The sequence below is a fragment of the Gavia stellata genome, chromosome 27 (genome assembly GCF_030936135.1).
Source record: "Gavia stellata isolate bGavSte3 chromosome 27, bGavSte3.hap2, whole genome shotgun sequence".
Classification (NCBI taxonomy): Eukaryota; Metazoa; Chordata; class Aves; order Gaviiformes; family Gaviidae; genus Gavia; species Gavia stellata.
In genome coordinates this window covers 4,374,883-4,401,573 of record NC_082620.1, presented here as the reverse complement: position 1 = coordinate 4,401,573, position 26,691 = coordinate 4,374,883, and the positions used below count along the sequence as shown (strand labels likewise).

Genomic DNA, 26,691 nt, shown 5'->3' with positions numbered 1-26,691 from the left:
AGCGCTGATGAAAATACCTAGTGTATCTGGAATCCCATTGTGCTGAAACCTGACAGCTACTAAGTCGGAGTGAGCAGCATGTGCCTCGCTGGGTTTATCTCGAGCAGTGCTTGTTCTGTAGCGTCATTTGAACAGAACCGTCCCGGGATAAGGGAAGGGACGGGGACATCAGCAGATGCTGCTTTACATCTCTCTCGCTAGCCTACGTTTGATCTCCGCTGGACACAGGCAGTGACTCCGGGTTGAGGGATGGTCTTTCGTGGCCTGGGTGGGCCCAGACGCCAAGCGCAAGGTGTTCGAACCGGACGGGTGCTGCCATCACTGCTTAAAACCGGACCCTGCCCAAGGTAGCAGCCTCACAGGGCAACGCGCAAAGCCCTCCGCAGGCCGCGTCCCGGCGCTCCGTCCCTACCGCGGGACATCGCTTTTCCCCGCCGGTAGAAAAGCATCTTCAGACGCCCCCGTTCAGCAACAAGGCGGGGAGGGGGGGCCCGGGGCGGCGGCCGTTTCCTCTGCCCGCCGCGGGTGACGGTTGCTGGGGAGGGCTCGGGTCTCCCTCGGAGCGGCCCCTTTCCCGCAGCACCCGCACCGCCCCCCGCGGCGGCGGTAACGGCGCTTCCTCCGGGCTGCGCGGGGCGGGGGCGCCCGACATGGCGGCGGCGCAGCCCCGCCCCGCCGCGCTGGGCGGGAAAGGCAGCCGCGCCGCTGAGGGCCGCGCCATGGAGGCGGCGGACGGTGAGGAGCGGCTGCTGCTCACTCAGGTACGGCGGGGCTGGCGCCCCCGCCTCCCACCCGGGCCCGCAGCCCCGGCCCCGCTCCGACCGTGCTGGGGCTGGCCCCCAGCGCCGCCGGGGGAGGGCCCGGCCGGGACAAGATGGAGCCGTGGCGGGGGGGTATGGGGCACTGAATGGTAAACGTGGTGTTGCTGCGTGTGTTGGGGTCCGTAAACGGTGGCCTGTGTTGCGTCCTTTTAAATAGTCTTGATGATTTACGCAAGAGCTGGTGTATCAGTCTGCAGAGAACTGACCTGTCGCTGCCTTGCATCCTTTCAGAGGCTGAAGGCTGCGGTTCACTACACGGTTGGCTGCCTGTGTCAGGACGTTGCAGAAGAGAAAGACATGCAATTCAGCAAACAAACCATTGCAGCTATTTCGGAGATCACCTTCAGGCAGTGTGGTACAGAAGTTTGCATATTGTCTATTTGTTCAAGAGCAATTGCTGGAGAAACGATGTTTTTAAAAAAATAGCACTGGAACGAGGTATCACTGATGCATCGTTTCTTGGATTACATTTTTAACAATACAAGATATAGTGATTCTGTTTTTCAGACCTAAATGTATGTGGAAATACTGTGTGGGCCACCTGCCTCTGCAACAGCGTGGCACATAATAACAAGTTATGGTCGTTTCTCATAACTAACTGGGATCATCTGCAGTTACACCTTTGTAACAGCTAGAACTGTATTATGCATCTCTTCCTACTCAGAGTTAGTATTTTAAAATACGTGTCATCTTTGTGTTTTCTCCAGAGAACTTTGCAAAAGACCTCGAAATGTTTGCAAGGTAGGTACTGGAACACTGGATTGTTACAAAGGCTTTCTTTTTTTTTGTGTTCAGCTCCAGTAACTAGGTAATTTTTAAAATACGTCTTGTAATTAAAGTTTTAAAGGGTTCTGTTGGCTGATTAAACAGTGGCTGCAAAGTTAGGAAATAGGTATTCCCCTGTAGGTGCTTCCTGATCTTGGAAGTTCGTTTATGGCGTACAAGTGATTGTTCAGATTAATGACTGTGTATAATTGTCAAATGCGTTGATACATAGCGGTACTGGATGGTTTGGGAGTGACAGATGCTTACTAGCATGCCTGCGTTTCATCTGGTTGCTCCAAGGAGATCAGGGGATGTTTTACGGAGTCAAAACTTAACACAGTGACCTACTCGCAAGTAAGAGGGAATGGAACAGTGGTGCTTGAAGTTCTGGTTGCTGAATTCTGGTTTTACACAGGAAGTGTGGGAATTTAGACGTATATGTACAAACTTGTAAAATAGGTTTTTGTGTATTATAGTTGGAAAAGATGGGCATGTTTGGTTCACTGGGTCCCTACTAAGCCGTTTTAGTTAGTGTTCTGAATTAGATGCTGTATAGCCTCTTACAACCCGTGTCGGCAAACACATTAAGGGGTATTTTTTAATTTTATGCAGGCATGCAAAACGAAGCACAGTCACTACAGAAGATGTGAAACTTTTGGCTAGAAGGAGCAATTCTTTGGTGAGATTCACTGTATTTTCTGTCTCACAACATTCTTACACCCATTGATCAATTCCTAACAGCATTTGAATGAAGGCTATAGATGATGAAGCAACTGTTGCTTAAGCAATTTCACTGGCTTATAGATGATGGATGGGCACAATCCAGTGATTTTTTTTTTTTTAATTTTCATCTTATTTTGCTTCATGACTATGCCTCACTGGGGGAACACAGACCTGATTGCAATTCAGGCAGCAACGTTCTCATTGCAACAGGGCTGCTGAGGTTCCACGTACAAAAGTGCAATAATCAGACACATTACAGCACTGTCAATCTTGGAAGTAAACCACTTGTTTTTTTCCTGATGTTGTGTTCCTTTGTTTTAGCCGAAGGTCAGGAATAGCTTGCATCCACCTCGCGATGCTAAGTCTCCTAACATTAATGTAGGGATGAGTCACATTACTGAATTCTCTCATGTGCTGATTTATATGATGCTCAGTGGACTTAAATTCACTAACTTGTTACAACATACCTGTAAATGCTTCCATGAAGAATACTTCCAATACTAATTTTAATTTTATGTGAGGGGATTTTTCCCTTCCATCTGTGATTTTAAATATGCAACATGAACTTGCCTGAGAAGGCATTGTAAATGCTGGAGCTGAATTTTGTGTTCCTGTCACGTGTTGTTTATGTCAAGTGGGTGCAGAGGAACGTTGCAATGTTTCTGTGCTCAGATTGTATCTCGGCAAACTACCACTCTGAGTAACTGCTAATGTTGCTGTCTTGGTTCTAGAGATGGATGTAACATACATTTATAAATCCTAGTCTTGCCAGGGCATTTCAGTATCTGAGGACATCCAGCTTAGACTGAGGGCTCTGTGCAAGAATTAAAACTAGCTGATGTTTGTCAGCGTTTTGGGAGTGTGTGTTGTCTTTTTTGTAATAAGAACTTGCCCTGTTAATTTCTCTTAAACATTTCTCTAATTTCTCATGAATAAGTTCCTCAGTAGATGACTGATTGATTAGTTTATTGTTCTCAGCTAAAGTATATCACCCAGAAGAGTGAAGAGCTTGCATCGAGTAACATGGAGCAAAAGGAGAAGAAGAAAAAGAAGTCCAGTGCAGCTAAGGGAGGGAAAACTTCTGGGGAACAAGAAGCAGCTGTGACTGAAAGTGAAGATTCCAACATGGCATGATTTACCTTTCAAGTAATGTCTCTGGTCATTTTATTATCCTAGAGGAACCACAGGTAGCCTATTAGAGATTCCTCTTGCAGGTTAGCAAGAGTAACAAATCTTTAGGTTTTTAGGTGAACATTGTTAGTTGGATTTTTCTGTTCCAAAAGTGAAAGGTCTGTCAGAATTCAGTAAAACTTACAGCCAAAATGCATTAATTGCTCACAAAAAGGTATCTTACTGTTCTTAAAAAGAAAATCCTTTAAATAAAGACTTTAAAGCAGAACATTCTTACTGGCCCTAATACCTCAGTATGTGCAACTCCCTCCATGCATTCTCACTGGCCATGATACCTCGGTATGTGCAACTCCCTCCATGCTGCTACTTAATTTCTCCAGTAATTGTTTTGATTTCCTCCTTGCTTCCATTCTTTATATTTTTGCTTAGGTATTTTGAGTATTTTATTTTTAATAGCCAGATCTCTCATTTGTTGTCTTGACAATTAAAACACGTTTTGTGTCATTTTTCACCTGTGATACTGCTGGTGTACAATCTTCACTTTCAATAAGCTGCATTACATTTCTAATTTCACTATAGTAACATGGCTCCGGAGTGGTAGTCAGAAATGTATCACCATTGCCCTCCACTGGACTGATAGAGACTTACCAAAAGCTATTGATTCAAAAGAAGCAAATTTAAAGACATAAGGTATTAGACAGATATAACCAAGTGAAATGAGAAGGCTGCTTAAGCTATTGCGTGGGCAAACTTCATCAAGCAAGAATATGCTTGCCAAGGATAGTCTAAAATATGCAGCAAGAGAGGAAAGCCTTGAACGCTGTTTCTCTTGCTCAGCCCTTTATTCACGAGACAAGCTCTTCCTTGAAGCCACTTGTTCCTTCCTGAAGGATACAGCTTAGGGCAATTCCCCAAAACCAAGTTTAAAATCATCAGGTTCTCATTTTAGTAAGACTCATACCTTAAATACTACCCCAAGACAAAGAAGTTACCGGAATGTTTCTGATCACCCTTGAGAACTTCTAAGTGTAGCCTTGCTCCTTGTTTAAAACCCCTCTCTTGAAAGAAGACTGCACTTTCTGGACTAGAGTCACTCAGCTATACTGACACAATGGAAAAAGTAATGCTCTGGACTCCTTCCATGTGCTCCCTTTTATTCTTGCTCTGTATTTGAGCTATCAAGCAGTAGTGGATAGGGAAAAAAACCATGCCTTTTGTAGGCTGTAACTATACAGTATTGAGCAAATAAAATCAAGTGCTACAATGTAGAAGAAAATATGAATGGCATGAATCCCTCTCTCTGGCTCTATACAGGAGGTTTTACACAATGACATTTAAATACCCTCCCTTTCCCCTATCCCAAACTGTTCCACTTTCAGGGATGAGGTATCTTTTAGAAGAATTCTTCTACTGACTGATGTAGGCTAGGTAGATAATAAACTAGCAATTCTGTAATCAACAGGGAATATGTCCTCTTGGCATACCAGTGTTTACATTACTCAGATTTCATAGTGGTGGTGTTTTGTTTTGTTTTGTTTTTAATACCACTATACATTACTTGCTTTCTTGAAGTTCATGAAGCTTTATTTACCTTAATGTGCCCTGGTCATCAACCCAATGCTACAGGAGATACAAAAGGTTTTTCTTGGTGCTTTAAGGGAGAAATCATTAATGCGATGTTCAAGACCATTAATTGAGGATACTCATTCATGGCAAATCTGTTGCTGAGGAAGGAATCTGTTACAAGGTAGGTTTGTCTACTTGAATGTATTAATGATAAAGACTTTAACTCAAGGCTTTGATGTTCTAAAATTTTTACCCTGAGAAAAGCAGAATGGCAGCCACCCTCGGTTTTCACACGTCTTCTGGCTGATTTAGACCTTCCATATTGTACCCCTCCGTCTTGAACACCTATACAAAATCCATCCTTGTGAATCATGGGCGGGTCAGTCACACTGTTTAAAGGTTAAAGCTTCTTAAATATTACAGGAATAAGATCAAGGAAATGCTAATTTTTGCATAGTTAAAGTGTCTGTGCAGCTTAAATAAGCTTAAGTGAATCAAACATACTTCACGCCTACAAAATGTAGATCTAATTTAAGGTTAAATTGGATTAGAGAGCATGTTTTAGGTCGACAGTTTCTCCTGACTAGCATAGGTAAGATGATAAGCAAAAACTGATCAAGTGTCTTTTGCTTTCTTTCACTGTTTGGTCTCTAAAGGAGCAACTTCTGTAGGCGCCGGGTTATGAAGACATGCACAGTTCTATTTGATTTGCTTCTATTATTTATCCTATTCCTTTCTTCAGCAGAAAATTGATACTTATTTCACAGGACTCCTAGGCCTTTAGAAGCATCAAGCATTTTGGTAAGATAGTAGCTGTCTTTCAAGAGGAAGGCCTAGTACATGTTTATTGCACAGCTTACCTGATTTTTTTTTTTTTGAGGTCATTAAGCCCAACATGTCAGGAAAAGAAATAGTATGTCTCGAAGTTTGTTAGCTCTGATGTTGTCTGTTGTCCTCAGCTAAAACCTCCTGTTACTTCCTCTCCGAACTCACATGCATATACACTAGTGGTATACAAAAGGTGCTGGCCAATGGCTAAAGACTGTTTACTGAAAAGCTTTGCGATTATTTGCTGTGGAAATACTCGATCTGGCAGCAGCTTTTTGTTATCACCAACAGGAAATTCTAGTTATGAACCGACTTTCAGAATATAATGATCTAAAGATTTATAGTAAAGTCTACACTAAAAAAAAAAAAAATCAATTTTTACGGTAACTGTACTGTTAGGTTTAAAAATCTCATTAAGTGGAGATGTTTTAGCAGTTTTCATCTTTGTTTGATTGCACTATTGAAAGAGATCCAAGAAGCAAGACATAAACTTGACCACTAAAAAAGGATTTTTCATAGAAATTACAGGATGATATATGCAGCATTGAAGTCTCTTAGCCAGTAGTTAATTGCCTCTCATTTTTCATGGAGACTTTTGAAGGATATTGACTATAATAGAGCTTTAAAGAGCTATGCGTATTATATATCTGCTCTTTTTGCAAATAATAGTCAATATTACTATTAAACTACCAGTTCAGCTTTAGGATAGAATATAACTACAGCTCCCAGCAGATTATGAAAACCTGAATTTTTTTTTTTTGTTCTACTAGAACAGAACAATTAAGACAAAAGTAACAGTTTAAATCATACTATGCTAGGTCTAGTTGATAATTTGAATTCTGTAATGTAAGAACTGCAATATTTAGTAATTTACAGGCAACTAAAGGGCTCTAACCTTGATAACAGAAAAGAGGAAAAAGCAGCAATGAAAACCCTCCATTTGTTTTTTTCCTTAAGGCTAGATTGGAAGGACCATCACTGCCTTCCTACAGGAATGATCAGCATGGTCTCTGTGACTCATCTCAGTGCTTGCCTGGAAGTAGGCGAGTTAAATATTCACAGACAGGATTGAAGTAATTATGCTACATGCTATTTTAAGTAGAAGTGAAAAAGCCACAGGTAAAACCCTTCTTTCCTCTTGTACAGCTTGAGGAATAGAATTTCCATTGCCAAACTGAGCTTGAAAAAAGCAAAAGCATAGCAGCTTTGAGCAAGACTGAAATACTGGTTTATAATGGAGAGAGTGGTAATCACAAGCAGAGACATAAGCTCACAGAAAAAGCTTGCTGACAGCTAGTCTACTCAATGCATGCTCTTTCACTTGGTAGCCAGTGTAATTAGCTTTGAGTGCAACAGAGCGTGCTTCAAAAATTCTGTTAATGCACAGCCATATTTCAGAAAGACTTGAACATAAAAAGCTTGTATTAAGTAGCTATTTAAAGCAGCAGAAAACCTTTTTACTTGTCATGGTCTATAATGTTACAAGCCAGAAGTGTATATTCTAAGAAGGAACTGCTTGCCCCACCAAAACAAACACCAAAAAGTTGGCTGCAAGCTTCCGCCCTAAGTCCAGTCAATTCCCATATGGGTAGCTTCATCTGAAGTTACCCTAAGCATTTTTGCTTACCTGCTCAAAGGCACTAAACTGTTGAGAATATTTATGAGTTACATTGGCAGTCTTAACTTTGAGTGTGCCACAATTCAACTGGAATGTCTACACGCAATGGGTTCATCTGAATGCCTGCTGTAGGAATACTCATCAGTTGGCATCCTGTACCATTTACGGTTATGTTAAATCAGAGGGGTTTGCATCATACTAGAAAACATTTGTACCTACTAAAACTTTCTCAGAAGTTTCGGCTCACTTCTCAGATTTTTTTCATTCTCACAAGAGAAGAACAGATTGTGCCAGGTGAGGGTTCTGGTGCAGTGTCACCAGTATGAACATACATTCTACTGAAATACTTTGGACAGGTTAAATACAGAGTACTTCTGTATTTAATTTCTTCTTCCTCTATACTTAAGGTAATACTGTACTTACCAGCACATTATTTAATCATAGCAGCTGGTGGAAATATCAAAACTAGTCCAATAGTAAGGTAAAAAGGTTTTAATGATATTAGAAAAAAAATACTTTAACAAATTTTAAAAAAAGCCAGTTAATACAAAAGCATCATGATACTACACTATTGATTAGGAGAGTAATACAGACAGGCCAAATACCAGTCTTCTGCCCCACAGCCTTACAAAGCAAGTATTTCCACCTTTGCTGTGTTTTATAAGTTAATGCTTACACTGCACCCAAGAGGCAGGAATTCCTTACAGAAAAAGCACAGAAGTTAAAGGGCTGTGAATTTACTTTAACTGATGAAATTAGCATGAGAATTCAAGTTCCTAGATCCCAGGCTGGAGCTTAAAGCCAGACAGCAGCTGGAAAAACTGCACAATACAGCTTAACTAGGCCAAACCACAACAAACCCTACCGAAGAATGAGCACTCTGTGTTCAGTGAGCAATCTTCCAAGTGTGTTCTTTCTGTTCATTAACTGTGCCTCAAAGTGTCTTCCACAGGGTCTTCCATCCTTTACATTGCAAATGGTGGGAGGACAAAGTAAGCAAACTGCCTGGGGCTTCAGAAGCTAGATCCATCATTATCAGATGGAAGCTTCTGGCTCCCAACCAGGTATTCAAAGCTGAACCCATATATGCTGTGTTAAGCAGTACCATTGTTCTAGTATTCTGCAAAAAGTCAAAATCCCTTTGGTTACACATGACTTGAATCATCACAGGAGTTTAAGCCTCAGGACAATGTCCAGATTTTAGTTGTCTATAGCCAGACCACAGTATGACCAGCAAACTATGGCTCCCAGGATATATCTTGCTTGTATTGATTCTAATAAAAAAAAAAAAAAAGGCAAGCAGCACTTATTTTTTGCGTTTTGAACTAAGCCAGTCTCCCCAGGGTAGTGTTTTCTTGCCCTTTGATGTGCTCCTTAGGGAATGCAAAGTCTGCACTTGTTGTAGACGCTTGGAGAGCTCCTGATCACAGGCTTGCTGCAGAGCTTCAGCTTTCTGCTTGTCCCATCTTAAAGCCGAGGCCAGGGCTTCTGTGTCTTCTTTCAAGACCAGCTGTAGCAAGACAGATTTCTAAAAGTCTTTTCTACTGATGCTCCTCCACCACTAACCCCTCTGTCCACGTTAAGAACAGCAGTAATGAGACGCCTGTTTAATAGTGGCAATTTGGTATTGAAGATGTTCCCAGGTTTCCTCATCTACCCCGAGGGCTAGTGTATTTTCAATATTCTACCAACACTTAAGAGCTTGAAGCTACATTCAGATGTTCAAAGGAGCAGAAACCAGTTACTTAGTTTCCACAGCAGGGAAAAGCAAGAGAAGGAAGTTCATAGCATTAGAAAGAACACACTTTCTAATGGTTAAAGTTTACCTAGACGTTCCAAGCTGTGGGTTTATTTACAGAGTTTTCCAAAATAAGGAGGTTTTTATTTTGATTTGGGATGTATAAAAGAATTAGAGATACATGCATCTGCACACAAAAAAAACCTTGCTGGTAAGACAGCTAAAGCACTGTCTGGCTATGATTTGGCAGAGATCAAAACCAAAATTACTTTGTGGCTTTCCAGAGGACAGACTAGAGTACTTGGAATAGAGTCAACTGGATATTACCAAGCAGGGGGTAGCGTTACTGAGGAAGAGAAACAGATTAAATCTCACCACTGTGAGACCGAGATGTATCGACATTAGAGACTCCAGAAGCAAGGACGGCTTCCCCTATAATCTCTCTCTACAGAGGGAGAGATTTGCCAGAATATGGTTATGTCATTCTTACCCACCTCTAGATCTTGACTGTCCAAGCAGAGCTCTGGAGCAGGTTTCTCTTTCAGAGCAGCAAGGATCTGGTCACTGAGCGCCGTTTTGGCTGAAGTGCCTGTACTGCTGGTACCTGTGTCAACCACATCCATCTCCTTTCTTGGTACAGTCTCAGATTCTGAAAAGTAGCAGAATCATTATAGCCCGTGACAAACACAGGACAGGAAAAGTGGCCTGGACTGCTTTGGTGGTTTTGAGATTAAGAAAACGTGCATTCTATATACGTGCATCCTCTAACTTAAGAAATCCATAATGTTACGGATGACTGCATGATTTAAGCTTTTCCCCCAGTATTCTACTTTCAGGCCTTGTGAGAAATGGGACGCAGCAGTGAGAGGACTCTTGGTCTCACCCAGTCAGAGAATTCTTACACTATACCAGTTATTACATCAACCACATTGCTAAGCAAGTGACTCACTCCAGTCCTTCACTCTGCCTTATTTATTCCACTCAACTATTTCAGGCATCTCTGAAAAGCTCTTTTTCTAGCATCCTAATGCTCCCTACCTGCTACTTTGCTTAAGATACTGTCTTCATTTTTCAAGGCCTCTAGGTAGAGTTCCAGGAGCTGTCTTGACTGGCGTTCTTCTTCTCGTCTGTCCAGCACCTGCTGCAGGGTGTCCTGCAATACTTGGATTTTGGTTTGACTTTGGGCAAGTTCTTCTGCCAGGTCTGAACGTGGTACATCAATGAGCACCTTAAAACAATGAGAGTGCTTCTGTTACATGGACTGAGTAACTTATTCCATTACACTGATGACAGTACAAACAGCAAGCCTCCTGAATGACAGAGCCTCCACCGTCACGAAACCCAGCATGTTTCACAAGGTTTCTTGTCATAGCAAGTCAGCCTAGTTATGAGAGGCTGTAGAGGCACTCCACCAGCCAGCATTCTTTACCAGAAGCCAAAAGGCATCCAGGAAGGTGCGGAATCACGTGCATTTTTAATATACATCCTGACGACTCCTGGCAAAGTACCACTTCTTAAGAGGGCATGGGAATACACAAAGGAAAGCCAATAGCCTGGCACTTGGGAAGCTGCACGTTGCAGGAGGACAAGAAGAGGCAGTTATCACCATGCCTCACCACATACATGGTGTTAAGCAGTCAGATACTTGACAGCAGTTCTTCAAACCCCTCTGGAGCAGACAGATTTGGCATGCTGCTCAGCCTTCCCTTTTGACACATTACACAGGTCTCTGGTTTTAAGGAGCCCACCACAGTTGCCATTTGGCCAAATCTTGACTTTTTGCCCTCCCACTGCCAGAACTGGAAAGACATGCTGTGAGGGACAAATCTTCCCCAGACACTTGCGTGTTTCCCCTCAAGGAGAAATTTCACTCTAGCACCACAGCCAAACAACAGCAGCTGAATTCAGCTTGAGATCTTGTTTACTTTTTCTTTTCTCTGCCACCTACTGAGATAAATGGATGATGGGCAGAGCCGAGGACAGCAATTAGAGGTTTCCCCACTGTACCTGGAGGTCTTCCTCAGACATCAAGATGATATTAGACAGGTCATCCTTCAGTTGCCTGGCCAACTGCTTCCACTTCTCTGCAGCACTGTCCACTTCATCCACAGACTCCGAGAGCCAGGCTGTTCCACTGTCTGACACAAGAGTCATCACTTTCATGGGTCATTCCCGATCCACCTGAGACAGCCTAATTTCACTAGCTGTATTCCAAACACCCCTCCCCTTCCACGCTCCCTCATCCACAGAGTACCTAAGCTTTTGCCGGACCATTTCTCATTCTTGGCCAGTGCCACAAACTTGGTGTTAGATGGCAGACACAAAAAGTAATCTTCATCATCCACAATGGTGCCATCTTCTGCCAGTACTAAGGTGATGGGCTCCCCGGCTTTGTCAATAGCCAGAATGCCACTAGCTGCAGAACAGAAAAAATCCTTAATGAAGTCATGGAAGTGACATATGCACTGCCCTTTTATTACACCCAGCGCAAGAGACAAGCAACTCTTAGTAATTTAGGCTAGAGACCGGGACCTGTCTCCACACAGCTGTGCGCATCAGCTCTTTTTTAGCACACGCTCACAAACTGCCCCTCCAGGGATTAAGATTCTTGATGCGAACCTCGACACGCGCATAGAAGGCGCATTTCGGTGAAACTGCTTCCAGAGGCTTATTCCCACCTCCCTTCGCTTCCCCCGTTAGGAAGCCCCACCCGCAGACCCGCTCTCCTCCTGCCTGTTCCACGGCACGGATGGGGCCCAGCGCCGCCACCTCCGAGGCACGGCGGGCGAGCAGGCCAGGAAGCCAGGCCTCAAACCGGCGGGACCCGGGGAGAGCCCCGCGGGGCCAGCGGGCAGCCCGGCGGGGCCCGCCGGCACCCGGAGCGCGGCGGCCGCCACCGGCTGCCCCGCCCCGAGACGGCGGCACGTTCAGCCCCGCGGCAGCCGGGCGGCCGCCCCTCACCCTTGTCGCGCAGCTCCCGCAGGCAGGAGGCGGCCACGCCGTGCTGCTGCCGCCCGTCCCTCCGCCGCACCAGGCAGCGCTTCAGCGCCGCCGCCATGGCCGCCGCGCGGCTGCGGGGCCTCCCAGGGCGGGCGGGCGGGCGGCCGCGGTGCTCGCCGGGACGGGCCGCGGGGCGCGCTGGGACGCGGAGTTCTGCGGAGCCCCACCCCGGGGCCGCCGGGCGCTTCGCCGGCGGCTTAAGGGGACAGGTCAGGCGCGACAAAGGTGCCTTGCTCCCCAACAAGCGGCCCCGCCGCCGCTTCCGTAGTCATCGCGCTGGGGGTGCTGTTCCTCGGAGCTTGTCTGGACTGCAGAGCCCCGACGTTCAAGAAGCCCACAAAAAAAACTCTCGGCCTTGGCACCAATTTAATTACTCGTAAAACGAAGTAGTGGGAAGTCTTGTGAGGAGCGGCTGAGGGAGCTGGGGGTGTTCAGTCTGGAGAAGAGGGGGCTGAGGGGAGACCTCATCGCTCTCTACAACTGCCTGAAAGGGGGTTGTGGGGAGGGGGGTGTTGGTCTCTTCTCCCAAGTGACAAGTGACAGGACAAGAGGGAATGGCCTCAAGTTGCGCCAGGGGAGGTTCAGGCTGGATATTAGGAAAAATGTCTTTACTGGGAGAGTGGTGAAGCACTGGAAGAGGCTGCCCAGGGAGGTGGTGGAGTCACCATCGCTGGAGGTGTTCAGGGAACGTGTGGATGTGGCACTGCGGGACATGGTTTAGTGGACATGGTGGGGTTGGGTTGGTGGTTGGACTTGATGGTCTTACAGGTCTTTTCCAACTTAGTGATTCTGTGTCAAGTAAATAAAAGGAAGTAAAAGTGTGCCTAGGTGTATTCAAACAATACATTCCCTTACAGACAAGTGTGCTGGTTGTGAAATTATAATATAAACAGAAAAAATACAGGCACACAATAAATCCCCCCTGGCATGTATCGGAGCAGCTCCGTCGGGGTGGGAACCCCTGGGGCTGCCAAAGCGAGGGGTGTTCCTCGTGGGAGCTCCTGCTGCTCGTACAAAATCGGACCTGTTAGTTACGCCTCTTGGCAGGCTTCTGGGAGCCATAAGAGCAAAACAGCAAGGAGCGATATCTGCGGTTACACCTGTAAGCAGCGAGGCCGAAGCTGTGCGCCATGGCCCTGCCACACTGCCCAGACCAACGCGGGTCTCCTCGGTGGCCCGACTGGTTTTTCCGGGCAAGGAAAACTTTTCTGCCCGGCAAGGCAGGCCACTGCAACCCATACAGTCTCCCGGTCTGTGGCTTGCTCTCCTCAAGCCTGCCCCGAGCCAGCCCGCCCGCTGGCTCCCGTCCCAGCGGGAGGCCGCAGAGGCCGGAAACTCAAGGCAGGAGTGGTTCCCCGCGGGGGCGCATCGGTGCCCCGGCGTTCGACTCGTTCTGCCTGCAGCGTGAGCCGGTGGGGCCGCGCGGGGCGCGGAACGGCGGTGAGGGCGTTCCATCGGTTGGGCGGGGATGGACTAGCCGGGCCTGGGAAGATGGCCTCCTCGGAGCAAGCGGAGCAGCCCAGCCAGGTAAACGGGGCCGGCGCTCTGCCCGCTCGGCTCGGGCAGGGGGTGGCGGGGGACGGGCGGGGCGGGGTGGGGTGGGGCGAGGCCGCCGCCTCCTCCGCGGGGGAGCGGGCGAGGCGTGGGCGCCGCGCCTCTGCCCCCTCCCGCCGCGGCCGGCGGTGGGGGGCGCGCGCGGCGGCGCCGGCCCGCTCCGCTCCCCTCCCCTCCCCTCCCCTGCCCCCCCGCGCGCGCGGCCTCGGCGCCAACCGCCGCCCGCGCGCCGCCCGCGCGCCGCCCCCGCACCTGTCGTAACGGTCACTGGCGAGGGGGCGGCTCGGGCCGCCTCAGCCCCCGCCGCCCTGGGCCTGTCGCCGCCGAAGCCCGGGCGCCCTGGCGAGAGCACCGGCACCGGAGGGGCGCGGGAGCGCTGACCCCGCGAGGAGCCGGCGGCCGGTGACAGCGGCTCCCCGAGGTGCGCGGGGCGCTCCCCCCCCGTCTCCCGCCGGCCCCTGGGCAGCCTGGCGCGGGAGGGGCGGCGAGGGGCCGCTGCCCGGGGGGAACCGCGGTGCCTCGTCACGGCCGGGGGAAAGGCTCCGCTGGGGAGGGCCGGGGCGCCCCGCTGAGCGGCTCTGCCTCCCGGCATTGCTTGACCCCGGGTGCCCGGTGGCACCCCTAGAGCTTCGCGTCCCGGGGGAGTTGGGTTTGTAGTTCGGCGCCCTGCCCTGTGTGGGGGCACGAGCTGAGGCGGGCACGCTCCACCCGACAGCCAAGTGCAGTTCTGACGGGAGGAGCTGTTCAGGCCAGGCCCCGCGGCGTGGTGTTTTTGTTTTAGGGGCTGTGTGTGAAACTCAAGAAAGCACTTGAATTGGGGGGCGGGGGGGGAAGGCACAGCCAGAGAGAAAGGAGGCAATTTCTGTGTCAGCTGGGTTTTGAAATGAGGGGAAGTACCAGTCAAACAAAATGTTTGTGCCTTCCACCTGGGAGGGAGAAAGATCCTTCAACCAAGAGCATAAAAGGGCAAAGCAATGATGGACATAGTATAGGTATTGTCCAAAACTGAATGGGGAGGGTAAAAAAGAAATATAAGTTCCCTGGCTTGAGTGCGTGCTCAAGAAACATACCAAAACCTTAAGATATTTTTAAACTGGGACCTGAAATGAATGGAGGAGCCAGAGAGAAAAGTGGAAATACGATGTAGTTGTGTGTAGCGTAGGTTTCCGGTCACTTGCACTGGCTTGCTCATGATCCAGGGTAAGTTGTATTTCATTGCAAACTCTACCTACCTCAAATTTAGTGACCTCCCGGCAGTTCTCTCATCTCATCAGTTTCTCGGACAGACTCCTGAATATGTGATACCAATAGGATTTTGTAAAATCCTTTAGGTGGCTGCGGAGGGCCCTCCTGCAGCCAGCAGGAGATGAAAGGTCTGGCTGTTTCAGCAACAGGGAAGAAAATAGAGCGAAGTCTGCCACCGACATGCTTTTATGTGCAGTCATTCAAATCTATACGGATTTGTCTAAATCGCTGTGAACCTCTCTGTTGATCCTTTTACTTTGGACTGAGGAGGCTGAGTTTGTAGGGAGCATTGTTGAACTAAACTGAAATAGAAATACCTACAATTCACACCCTGACTAACCAGCACAAATCTCCTCCTCGGTTGTCAAAGGCCGAGTTACCAGACTCACAGTAGGCTTGCTGGGCAGTTTTGCATCGGCCGCATGTTTTCATCAGTCGCAGTTTGAAGTGCAGGCATTGCAGTCCATTCCTCACACTTTGGGTGAATGCGTTCAGAATAAGGAAACCTGAAACAACCGGCGACTGATCTGTAAGTCTACAAGGCAGTTGACTATAAGTTTCTGAGAAAGAAATCTGGTTAATTGGCAAATGTGGTTGCCTGAGAAACATTCAAGTTCTCTTGTGTTTGGATATAGTATCCTCCCATTGCACCTTTTTTTTAAAACATTTATTTAGGTTTGCTTTACCTCAGAAGAAGGCTTGGAAATGAAAAAGTCTTGCTTTAATGGGCCTCATAAATGTAGTCAGAGCACCCCCTGGGTTTTAAAATTAAGGACATGAAGAAAGTCAGTCTGTCACTGTCTCCGTAGTGAAAAATGGGAACAGTAACTCTTACCTTATGTGAAACGTGGAGAGTTTTTCAGGCATTGTCTGTAAAGAACATAGTGGAGTTCATGCTTGTGCATTCAGGAAGAGTTTGAGATAAGGCAGAATACCGAGGCTGAAAAGTTAACTTTTCGCCAGAGAGACTGTCTTGTGTCAGCTGCTCTGAGGAGAGAGGTGGTCTGAAGCCACTGTGAGTGAAAATGGTCAATTAACTGCTCCCCTGCTGGATTCTGTCACATTCTACCCAAAAATGCTGGATTCTCAGGTGATAGCAAATGAGTCGCACCCCTTTGGGCTCCTGGCCTGTCACAACTTCGTTAGTGGCAGAGTTTGTTTAAAGGGCAGCTCTGGTGCTCTGCCTTGCTTCAGGTACGTGAAGTGCCGCTTGAGTTCAGCTAGAGGGTGGCCACACTAATATTCGCCCCCTCCACGCACGCAGCAGGAGCAGTCCTGCTTATATGTTAACTTCCCTCCTTCCCCGCATTGTGTGCCTGTGTGGAGAGAGAAGGGTTGTTCTGTCTGCCCAAGGCTGTCGGTGCCCGCTGATGACAGATACCCCCATCCTCACAGTCTAGTACGTGTCTTGCGCTGGCTGCACGTTCCCCATCCAGAACTCTAGCTGAGCAGTGTTCAGTGCTCTGAAATTCTCTTGGCTTGGATGGGATTTGAGAGAATCTCGCAGCTTTGGCCGGAAAAAGGGGGTGTAATTGAAGAATATATAGCACAGTAGATGAGTTCTTAAGGGCACAATTTTGGAATAAAACAAAACCATAAAAATATCTTTTAGTCTGGTGGAATTAAATGCCACTCCTCTTCCGCAACCATTGCGGTTTTGACACTCTTATCAATGCGTGTAAAAAGTTGTTCCTATTGCACACTAAACATTTAGAGAATTTTTAAAAATATTTTCTTTCTACCACTGATGATGTTTATTTATTGTCTAGCATTCAACATAAGGCCATGAGTAGCAGCATTGCCTTGCTTAACATGTTTATGTTTGGATCCTGTCGTGTTTTCTATTACAAATCTAGTTAGTTTAGATGCTGAAAAGGGAGCATCAGCTATCTGTTGGCTTATTATCTGTTTTTCTCAGTTTAATTTTCTCATTCTCATGAATGAATATATTGCCTCAGGCATTGTGGGGGGGAGGGGGGGAGTGTTGCTGGTCAAATGAAATTATTTACATAGATAGAATTACATTCTAAAGGCAATAAACATTTCTACCAGACATTTTAAAATATTTGGTATTGTTTAGCAATCATGTTCCTTGGGCCTTTAGCAATGTCTTTACTAAAAAGTAGACAGAAGAAAAGATCCCGTCTCTCTGTTACTATTCCTTATAGTAAAAGAAAGGGAAGAGCAAGGTGATGGTATAGCCTGTGAACAGAATAACTGATTTCCGATTTTTCTTGGCTATCGGTATTTCTTTGACACTGAATACTTTGGCAGTATATTTGGTGAGTCTTGGCTCAGCCAGCCAGTCTTCCGGCATTCCATTTAACTGTAAATCCCAGTAATGTGAGAGAAATTGAAATTCTTTAACATTAATTGGCAGGAGTGTTGTTCGTTTAGATAAATACATCTGAATTTTTCCAAGCTGCTTAGTGTGGGACACAAAACGATACCTAATTATCTGTACATATACATCTTGTACACATTATATGTGCAAAACCTGAGAATCCTGTCGCTTGAAAGGCAGCGTGTAGCTGGTCTGTGTGAGTCATAAAAGGCTTGAAATTGTTAAAGTCAATGGCTGAATTTGACATGGTACCAAAATGGTAGTGCAGCCACTGAGGCAGGGTAAGCAGAGTGGATTCTGTATGTGGGATTCTTTTATTTTGTTTAACACTGGAAGGCTCACTACGCTAAAACCAGACTACATACAAATTTAATGCAAGAGACTGAGAAAGGAAAGATGATAAGGTGAACAGAATGCACTGTTCCAACATCTTTTATACTTGGTGATGTTCTTACATGTGGTTTAGTGGGGAAGCAAGGAGAGTACTAAGGCCCAAAATAGTACCTGTTTTTTTGCTGAAGCTTCATTATACCCACTTTGGATTGAGTCTACCATCTAGCTGCGTTTTTTTCTTCATGTAAGGAAGTAATTAAAACAAATTTCAAAGATGTTGAAAGATGCCTGATTTGTTGCTCCAGAGACTTAATTCCCTAGTTGCATTGTTAATATATAGGTGAATTTTCCTCCCCACTTGCCTGTAGCTCTTGACTGTTAAGCCTCTGGATTCTCTGCCTTAAAAGATGGGGTTTATGGTGAAGATAAATGGTCTCTGGACTGTGATGTCCATTGTTTTCATTAGATACAGGCTATTGAACAGCCATCGCTGGGAAAGAGTGGAATCTTCCCTGACTTTGCCTGGAGCTAACATGTTCTGGAGCGTTACTGTCTCCTACCTTATAAGACTGGTTCCTTTGCTGTTGCACCGTGCCTTGTACTTGGAAGTCTTGCTAGAAGGAGAATGCAGATCTCATTTAAAATGTTGGTAGCTTTGGACAATGCAGTCAAAGTACCATAAGTTGTCCAATTCATCATATATATGTCATCAGGTTATGTACAAGCATATGTCAGAATTGTTGAGTATTTGTAGTCAGGATCAAGACTCTTACCTGTCAATATAATACATGTTTTCTCACAATAACTTAGGCTTCATTTCAAATCCTGCTTTGGGCAGTTTCCCAGCCTGGCCAAATTTTGTGTGGAGTGACAGCCCAGTAATGCTAGTGTGGCTCCTTAGGGCCGAACATACAAGCTCTAGTACTTAGGATGCTCTGGAATTTTTCTGAGGATATGAATTCTGTGGTGGTTTCTTTCTTTCTTTGTGCCTTTTATGACTTCACTGTTCGCACCACACATCTGTAGTTTTTCTCTTTGCAAAGTCAGCTTAAGTAGTTAAAATGCTTTGAATTTTCCTTGAAACATGCTACAGAAGAGCAAAATGTGTATATTCTTAGAAAACTCAACACTTAACACGAGTGGCTTGATGGAATGATTCCATGGAAGTAGTAGTTAACAGCTATAGGTACTTTTTTGAAGTATTCAACAGGAATTTTATCAGTGCTGCTGTTCATCTGCCTCATCTGAGCAGGTCTGACCCTGTGCTAACTGAATTTGATGAGTACCTTTGCTTTGACTTCAGTGTGCTATGAATCGGGCCCCAAAATTTTAGAGTATTAGCCGTAGTAAGATACCTGTGTGAGTCCTGGGATTTGACTGAAGAAATAAAATAGACCATATGCACCAAATAAGTTTATCCACAACCTAAACAGGTTCAGTTAACTTAACTAATACATTACGTAAGCTATATTATTGTGTTGATTCTCATATGTTTTCCATATTTTTGGAGGAGTGGATGGATTTTGAGACTTCATTATTTTTCTTTCATCCAGCTATAAAAGATTTGAAAGCAGCTACACTATCCATATAAAAATGGGAAGCCAGTGACAAGGTTAAAGAGAGAAGTGCCCTTTTCTTTGGTATCACATAGCATTGTCTCCGCTACAGACAGACCGGGTAGTGTGACTTCCATTATGGTGTTGAAGCTGGTATTTGCAGCGGTTATGTCAAGTGAATTCTTAGCGGCTGAAATTTTTGCAGATACATAGTGGAGTAACAGAAATGATGATGACTGCACATGAAGAGACTAAAGGCCTCTCTAGAGAATCACTGCCTAGCTGTGAGATCTGGCTGGGCCCTGGTGATGATGCTTATGTCTGGAAGCAGCTGAGTTGTAGTATATTTGAGTTTCTGGCACCCTCTTGTGGTAAATACTTATTTTTATCTATATTTTTTGTGTATTTTGTAGATGGGAAAAAAAAAACTTGAGATACTTTGAAGGTGTGATATATTGCATAAAAGTGATGAATAGAATTGGAGGACAAAAAGTTAGTTAAGGACCTTTATACTATCCCTTGAAAGTTTTATTATTCCTTATACTCAATTAATAGGATCCCTTTTCTCTAACTGAGCCTCAAAACTTGTCTTCATTGCTAATAGAACTGCATTTTTTTACTGTTGAGGGAACCAATATGTGTCACCTCTCCTAAGATAAAAAACCCACAGTGAAGGCAATATGATTTAGATGATCTTAACATCATGCGAATCCCATTTGAAAGTAGATGGTTGACAAGATAAGTTTATTTTATGTTAAAACTTAGGTGTCTCTACCTTGGGAGAGCTGATATATGCTAGTTACACAGAAATCAAACTGGCAGTGAAGAAAAGCCCAGAGAGTAATTCTGTAAAACATGGGACTGTGCTAAAATGTTCTTGATGAGTGAGTGAATACAAGCAAAAATGTAGGTGAGCCTGGAGGGTGGAAGCTCCTGAATTTTAAGTCTAGGCCAATCTTCGGCTTGCTGTCCGGCTTTAATCAGATAGTTTCGCTTTCCTCCTGTGTACCACCCTTCCCTAGTGTGCAAGGTAAGGTGTTCAGCATCTGCCCTAGAACTACGTCTGTTAATTATGTGTGGGAAACAAGGATGGTACTGGTATTGCTGATGTTTTGTGAGGTTTAGTTAAATTGTATTTGTTTGGAAATCTTTAGAAGAATAATGCAGAAAAGAAAGGGTGCATTACTGGATCACGGAAATGGGAAAAGCTCGGCGTCAAATTAAGTTTAGTCCTTCTAGAGAGGAGAAGGTGAACCATGGAATCAGAGCAAGGTACTTTTGCATCCACTTCAAGAGCAGTACTTTGGTCTTCTACAGCATTTCTTCCCTTTAGTATCGCAGAATTCTTTGCAGATGTCAAGTACTCATCAAGTCCCTTTGAGACAGGCAAGTTGTTACCCTCATTTCATATATGATGAAAATGTCCTGTCTTATACCATGCGATGTGACAAGTGTTGCCACCAAGAGTTTAGCAGAGGGAGTCCTGGTTTCATGCTGTGTTTGTTCACTGCGCCATGAATTTCGGAACGTTTTTTTCATGACATCTCTCAGTAGTCTCTCTGGCTCTTCTGCTGGCTCCCTAAAGCAAGTTCTGCAGATTCTGTGAATTCTGTTGTTTTAAATGGGGACTGCTGGAACTAATTTTTTTCTGTGATTCTGACCTTTTTGTCTTCAGTCCGTCACTGCTACGGATAGCAGAAACAAGCATGTCTGCCTAAATCCTGCTCACAGGAAGAGTGGTCTTAACAGACAAGTATTTCTAATTGTGTCCATCAGGTGGCAATGTAACCTCACTCTTCTTTTTGCTTTACAGGCTGGCTCCTGCCCTGCGACTGAAAATGCAGCATCTCGGGAGCCACTGGTAAGTTCTTCAAGCAGCAGCATATAATTTCTTGCTGATAATATAATATACATGAATTGTTCTCTTTGTTGCATCATTTTGCATCCATTGTTTTGCTTTTCTAAGGAGCTGGTGCTTTGTGAAAAAGCTTATGTAAACTGCCTTACGTTGCTCTGCTGTTGACCTCTGAATTCTGACCTGTAGTCATAACCTCCTGTCTTTCTGGGGTTCGACATGCATCACCTGGGCCACAGAGTTGTCCTTGAGCACGGGCTGCCTGTTCTAAGGGTGTGCAATATATGCTCTTGATCAGTGCTTAGTAAAGACCTGTGCAGCATAATTTGAACTGAGATTCTTAGTGCTATTGTCTAATAAATAAAACTGCTGCTGCTCAGAGACCTCATTCAAGCTGTCTTTTATTTTCAGATGCACTCAGAGTGAGCTTAGAAGTGTCTGGCAGCTGGCAATGCCTGTGTGATCCAATGTTTTCACTCTAGAACCGTTTTGGAAAGAGCTCTGGGATTTTTTGTGTATAAGGATAACTAAGAGAACCCTGGTTTGTTTTCATTTTTATGGTGATGCAGAGTGGGAAGTGAGCCACCACTCTCCAGAGCTGCAGTATATTTTTTTTACAACCTTCTTTTTCTTTTTTTTCCCTTCCTCTTCAGCCATCTATAACTCAGTCAAAACCTTGCCAAAATTCTTAGCCCATGTTATTGTCCTAAACATATAAATCTCTAATTGAGTTGCTTCGCTGGCTTTTGTTTGGTGATCATAGTGAATACAAGCTGTTTGCAGTGAGAAGACTCAAGTACTTTCCATAATGGTGTGGCATTGGCCACATCAAAGTATTTTTACCTTGTAACTCTTATCTGGAGAACCCAGGAGATGACTTTTAAAGGAGGGAGATGTGAGTAAAGACCGTGAGCTGGGAAGGGTCAGTGAAGTGCATCTAATGAAAGGGCTGTTCGTGAATTCTGTTAAGCTCTGCAATGAAAATCTCTCTAGTCTAGTAACACTGTGCCATCCCTTAATTGCATAGACACCTGTACGTGGGATTACCTGAAGTTGTTATTGACACCATGTGCTTTGTGGTGGATCTGGTGGTTTAGTTGTTTTGGGGTTGGTTTCCCCCCCGCTTAGGAAGGTCACAGCAGGCAGCAGATCATCTCAGCCTGTGCTGATCAACAGTTCGTTCTCTTTCTCAAGGCAGATTTTAACATTGCCTTTGATTTAATTAATTTCTTACTGTATATGCAACTGAAAAATTGCTCAGAGGAAGCACATAGCAGTTGTGTATCTTTCTGTATAGATGTATATTCCTACCATACAAAAATATTTATAAATTTAAAGAACTCCAACATAAACCTCACTCTCACAATGGTGAATCTTGCATGTGAGCTAATTAGAGCCCTTTGAAAGGTGGAGGTTTTCTCCTTGTTTTTTCATTAATTGTTTTTTTATGTTAAACTCTCACAGTCTCTGTCACGTTTGCTTAGGAGTCATTATTGCTTCCAGCTGAGTATCTGTAGAAGCCTTATTAAATGAGCAGTTCAGTTCTGTCAGCCAGATGACCTAACTTCCACCACACTACTGTGGCTTCTCTGTAGCCAGGATCATGCGTGCTGCCTTCTAATGCATGCAGTAGATCTCGGTCCATAAAGCAGACTTGTAGGCACATGGCGCCATGTCATAAAAATGTTTACGGAAACACCAGAACAAACTATGGCATGACTCCAACAAATGGCTCGGTATGGGAAAGCCATGTGCTCAGGCATATCATTGCTGACTTCAAATCTGGTGTTAAGCAGTTGAAGAAGACTTACAGAATCCAGAGGAGGGAGAAAAGAGTCCCATGATCAAATTCTGCTCTGTACCCCCTCACCTTTTTTGACTTAATTGGTGACTGAAAGTACTCAGTGCTTCATAGGACTGGGACCTGTTTGGAACATACCAGTGGTGGTATGCACAAGTGTGAGAAAGCAATAGAATTAAAACATCTTGCATTCTATCAGCGGATGTCATTATAGGCTCAAACTGGTTTTGTATTATATTTCTGATTATAATGGGCACTGTATCCTGCAAGGTGCTAAATACCTTCTGCCCTGTGCTCAGTGGCACTGTCTTCTGTGTACTCTGTACCCCCACAGCCTGCTGCTTTCAACAGGAATCCGGGAGAAGCAATTATCTGCAAGATCACGTAGCGGATGCAGTTTGACACATCATACTGTGTCCTGCATTTTGGGTCTTCAGAGCATACCTTGCTAAGGTTTATGGCCTTACTGAGGCCTTCAGAATGGAGCCCTACAAACTCATGTCACACTCCTAATAGCTCTTTCTTCAACCCACTTTTGATGTTTTGAACTACCAAGCTGGAGATAAGGGACTCCACGTCTATGCCATTAATCCCTTGAGTTATCCAGTGTCCTTACAATAAACTGTCCCAACTGAAAAATACTCCCTAATAAGAGGTCATTGTGTTATAGTACTGACAGTGGAGAATGAGTTGGAGGGGGATGGGAAAAGCTATAATTTTTGCAGCAGAGAGCGGACACTCATTTCCCTAGCTGTCGGTCTTGGCCCATTAAAATTTGCCGTGTAGTTCCATAGTGGGAAGTGTAACCTTGTGTTAGCAGAGTGTCAGCATCTCGCTCTGCTGCTGTTTACAGCCACGTTTGTCATCGTCAGTGCAGGATCAGCTTCTCCTTGAGTCCAGCTTATCAGTGAACACTGCTGCATCCCTTTCTGCTTGTATGTGCAGCCACCTCTGATAATCCTCTGAACACTTGTGGAATTGGAATAGGTTTGTCTTTTTGCAACCACTCAAAGTCCTGGGATGTGCAAAAGATGTAACCACATAGGACAAAACCCCTTTCTGTGAGGTTAAAGCATTAGAAAATCCCCTTTTCTTCTCGAATCTTTGTTTCTTTGGTCTAATTTTTCTCTTCAGTGTAATTACATCATCTTTTCTGCTTCTCCTTTTAGCTTGTTTTGTCTCTCCCTAGCAGCAGCTTGTAGCTTTTTAACCATACTGTGCTGCTTTTGAGATGTTTTCAAGAGCTTGAATATATTTGCTGTTGGCCTTTGCTTTCTGCTGAACGTGCTGTAGTCTAAATTACAGCTATGAAGGTTATACATATGAGAGCCCCTAAAATGGGCCTGGGTTGTAGGAGAAACCTAAGGAAGCAGAGCTTATAAATGAGGCCTTTCCACATGCTGCTTATTTTTGGGGTTTTTTTTCCCTGCCGCAAAACATACTTTTTCCCTTGCTGGTGCTTGGTATCTGGAAGAAGTACTAGTTGTAAATATAAAAGTACTGGTTCTAAATGTAAAACACTCTCTTGGTTTCTCACTAAGTTACAAAATCCCTAGATCATGGTATAAGGAGCAGGGTATTTTCTTTTGTAGGGTTATTTAACTTCTTTTATTTTAGCATGTGCTGTTTCTTTCTGTTCTTGCTGCCAATGATAGCAATTAGCACTGAAATACGGACATTTTATTCCCTATTTACAGGTTGTCGAAAGGTACAAGGTAACAAGAATTACTGCTGCCTCTATAGCAATTAGCGTAGAGTTTGTTGGTATGTGCTGGAGCCCTTGTGGCTTTTCCCCACCCTTTGTTAAACTGATTTTCAAATTCGTAAGGGTCATGATGACGGCCAGAATACTTTTAACACCCCTTTTTGTGCAAACATCATAGGGTACACTGCAGACATCAGTTACCGTGTGTGTTATCTCCCTTTTCTAGAAAAGCTAATTGAGATATACAGGTTAACTGTTTAGCCAGGTTCACCCAGCAAGCTGGTGGCATAGTTGTGAGAGCTAGTCTGTTAGCCTGGTAAATTCTGAGGTAATTTCTGTTTCAGGGGCTTCATTCTGCCCCTTTTATGTCTTTGGAAAAGCCTCTAGCCTTCCATGTGTAATACATTTTTAAAAAGCGATTGTGGTATACTGCTGCTTCTTTAGTTCATCCTTTTTCTGGTTTTGACTACTTTTCTGGTGATTAAGGAATAATGAAAAGAATGGAGAGCAGAAAAGAGACTTGACATTTCTATATCCATCGCGTATCCACAGGCACAAAGTCACATCAGTCAATATGTCCATGCTCAACACTATTGGTGTTTGTATCTATGTTTGATTTCCTGAATCGTCAGTTGAGATCTCAGGTTGAAGCCATGATGTTGGGGCTTGGTTATGGGCATACTTAGTTCCTCTACGTTTTTTGTGTTCAGTTGCTAGGTCTCCTTGGAAGTAAACCACTAAAATTTGTGATACATGTTTACAACAGATAAAACTTTTGAAACTGAAACTAGACATCAAGTTACTTACCCTTTTCTCACCTGCCTGGATTTGGGTGTTTAGCATTCAGTGACAGACAATAGAATTATTAGATCCTCTCTGTTTCGTTGTCTCCTTTTAAACCTTAGCTATTCTGTTAAGCTTCCTCTTGAGTATACTATGGTTAAAGAGAATTTCATTTAGGTTTCTGAGGAAGGAGCTTTGCAATCGAGATTCTAAGTTTGACTACTTTTAGCTCTAACTGGTGTAATTAAGAAGTTGACAGAGCCTAACACTAACAATACCATTGTCTTTAACCATGTGAACAAAACCATGAGTGGGAATGAGGAAAGTTTACAGAACTGTGTCATAAGATTTGAGAGAGCTTGTTAGCACTAACGTTAGTTAAGAGTGCTCAGAATCCACTTCTTATGAACAAATCTTTGGGCACATTGAGAATCCATGTCCCTCTTCTTCTTATGAAGTAGTAGATGATCTTTCTGCCCTGTCAAAAAAATGAGATACATGGGAATTTTTTGAAGATTCTCCTTTGGCTGAAATTGTTTGAAATGAAGACGAGAGAGATATTTTCACTGAAAAACTCATACCTTGTTTTCTGGAACACATTCTTATGCAAGAGATACCATGTAGTATCCTTATCCTTTCTTTTAAAATTCAAATATCTAGTCTAGATTTGTATAAAATGTGATTTGTTTCAGAAGGACTTTTGTTTCCAGAAATGATGTGAGGGATTAGAGTGTACTGGAGGGACACTCCCCATCACACTTTTGCTTTCCCACCCTTTGTTGTTTAAGACAATAATTATACCTGTTTACTGTACAAATTTTCTATCTGCCACAATGGGTTTGTTTGGAGTGGTGGCCTACACTGAACGATTCTCTAAAAGTAAATCTATCCAGAGGGAATTTCCAGACGGCCAGAGTCAGTAGGCAACTAACTTGCAGCCCCCAGCGGAACATTAGTCAGGATAATTTACCACTGTCAGCAGGAGAGAGAGAGACCATCGGCTTTGTGACCTCCCGTACAGGTAGTAACCCTAGTAGTGTGACAATGCTCCTGTTTGTCTGGGGAGGTCCTGAATGTGTTGCTGTGGATTCCCAGGGCTGGACAATAATTCCATCAGGCTGTGGAGGGCAATTGCTGTGCAGACTCCGGTTTTATTGGGCCAAGAACCGGGAGCCAGAGGTGTGTGACTGCCTTACACAATATCCTTTGGGTTTGCTGCAAAGAGAATTCTATAATTTACTAAGCAGACCTCTCTTGTGTTTGACCTTTTGATAAGCTTAGATTATTGGTTTTTTGCCTGTTTTTGTCTCTTACTTCTGCACGTT

At 44.6% G+C, this 26,691-nt stretch overlaps 3 protein-coding genes across 3 annotated transcripts in view; 2 read left to right on the top strand and 1 right to left on the bottom strand.

The window, feature by feature from the left end:
- Positions 1–719: 719 nt before the first annotated feature.
- CENPS (centromere protein S) lies at positions 720–3,823 on the top strand. Its single transcript, XM_059830122.1, has 5 exons — positions 720–761; positions 1,053–1,176; positions 1,529–1,562; positions 2,199–2,265; positions 3,288–3,823. Exons 1-5 carry the CDS (start codon positions 720–722, stop codon positions 3,441–3,443), a joined length of 423 nt encoding a protein of 140 aa, XP_059686105.1. The 3' UTR covers positions 3,444–3,823.
- A 4,106-nt stretch (positions 3,824–7,929) lies between these two features.
- On the bottom strand, positions 7,930–12,248 carry DFFA (DNA fragmentation factor subunit alpha). Its single transcript, XM_059830034.1, has 6 exons — positions 12,152–12,248; positions 11,445–11,606; positions 11,198–11,328; positions 10,229–10,418; positions 9,685–9,839; positions 7,930–8,962 (listed from the first exon to the last, which is right to left on the bottom strand). Exons 1-6 carry the CDS (start codon positions 12,246–12,248, stop codon positions 8,759–8,761), a joined length of 939 nt encoding a protein of 312 aa, XP_059686017.1. The 3' UTR covers positions 7,930–8,758.
- An 869-nt stretch (positions 12,249–13,117) lies between these two features.
- The window catches only part of PEX14 (peroxisomal biogenesis factor 14), a 79,716-nt gene continuing 66,142 nt past the window's right edge, over positions 13,118–26,691 (top strand). The window contains exons 1-2 of the mRNA XM_059829852.1: positions 13,118–13,717; positions 21,036–21,083. Of these exons, the coding sequence (XP_059685835.1) occupies positions 13,118–13,717; positions 21,036–21,083 (648 nt within the window). The remainder of the gene's footprint in view (positions 13,718–21,035; positions 21,084–26,691) is intronic.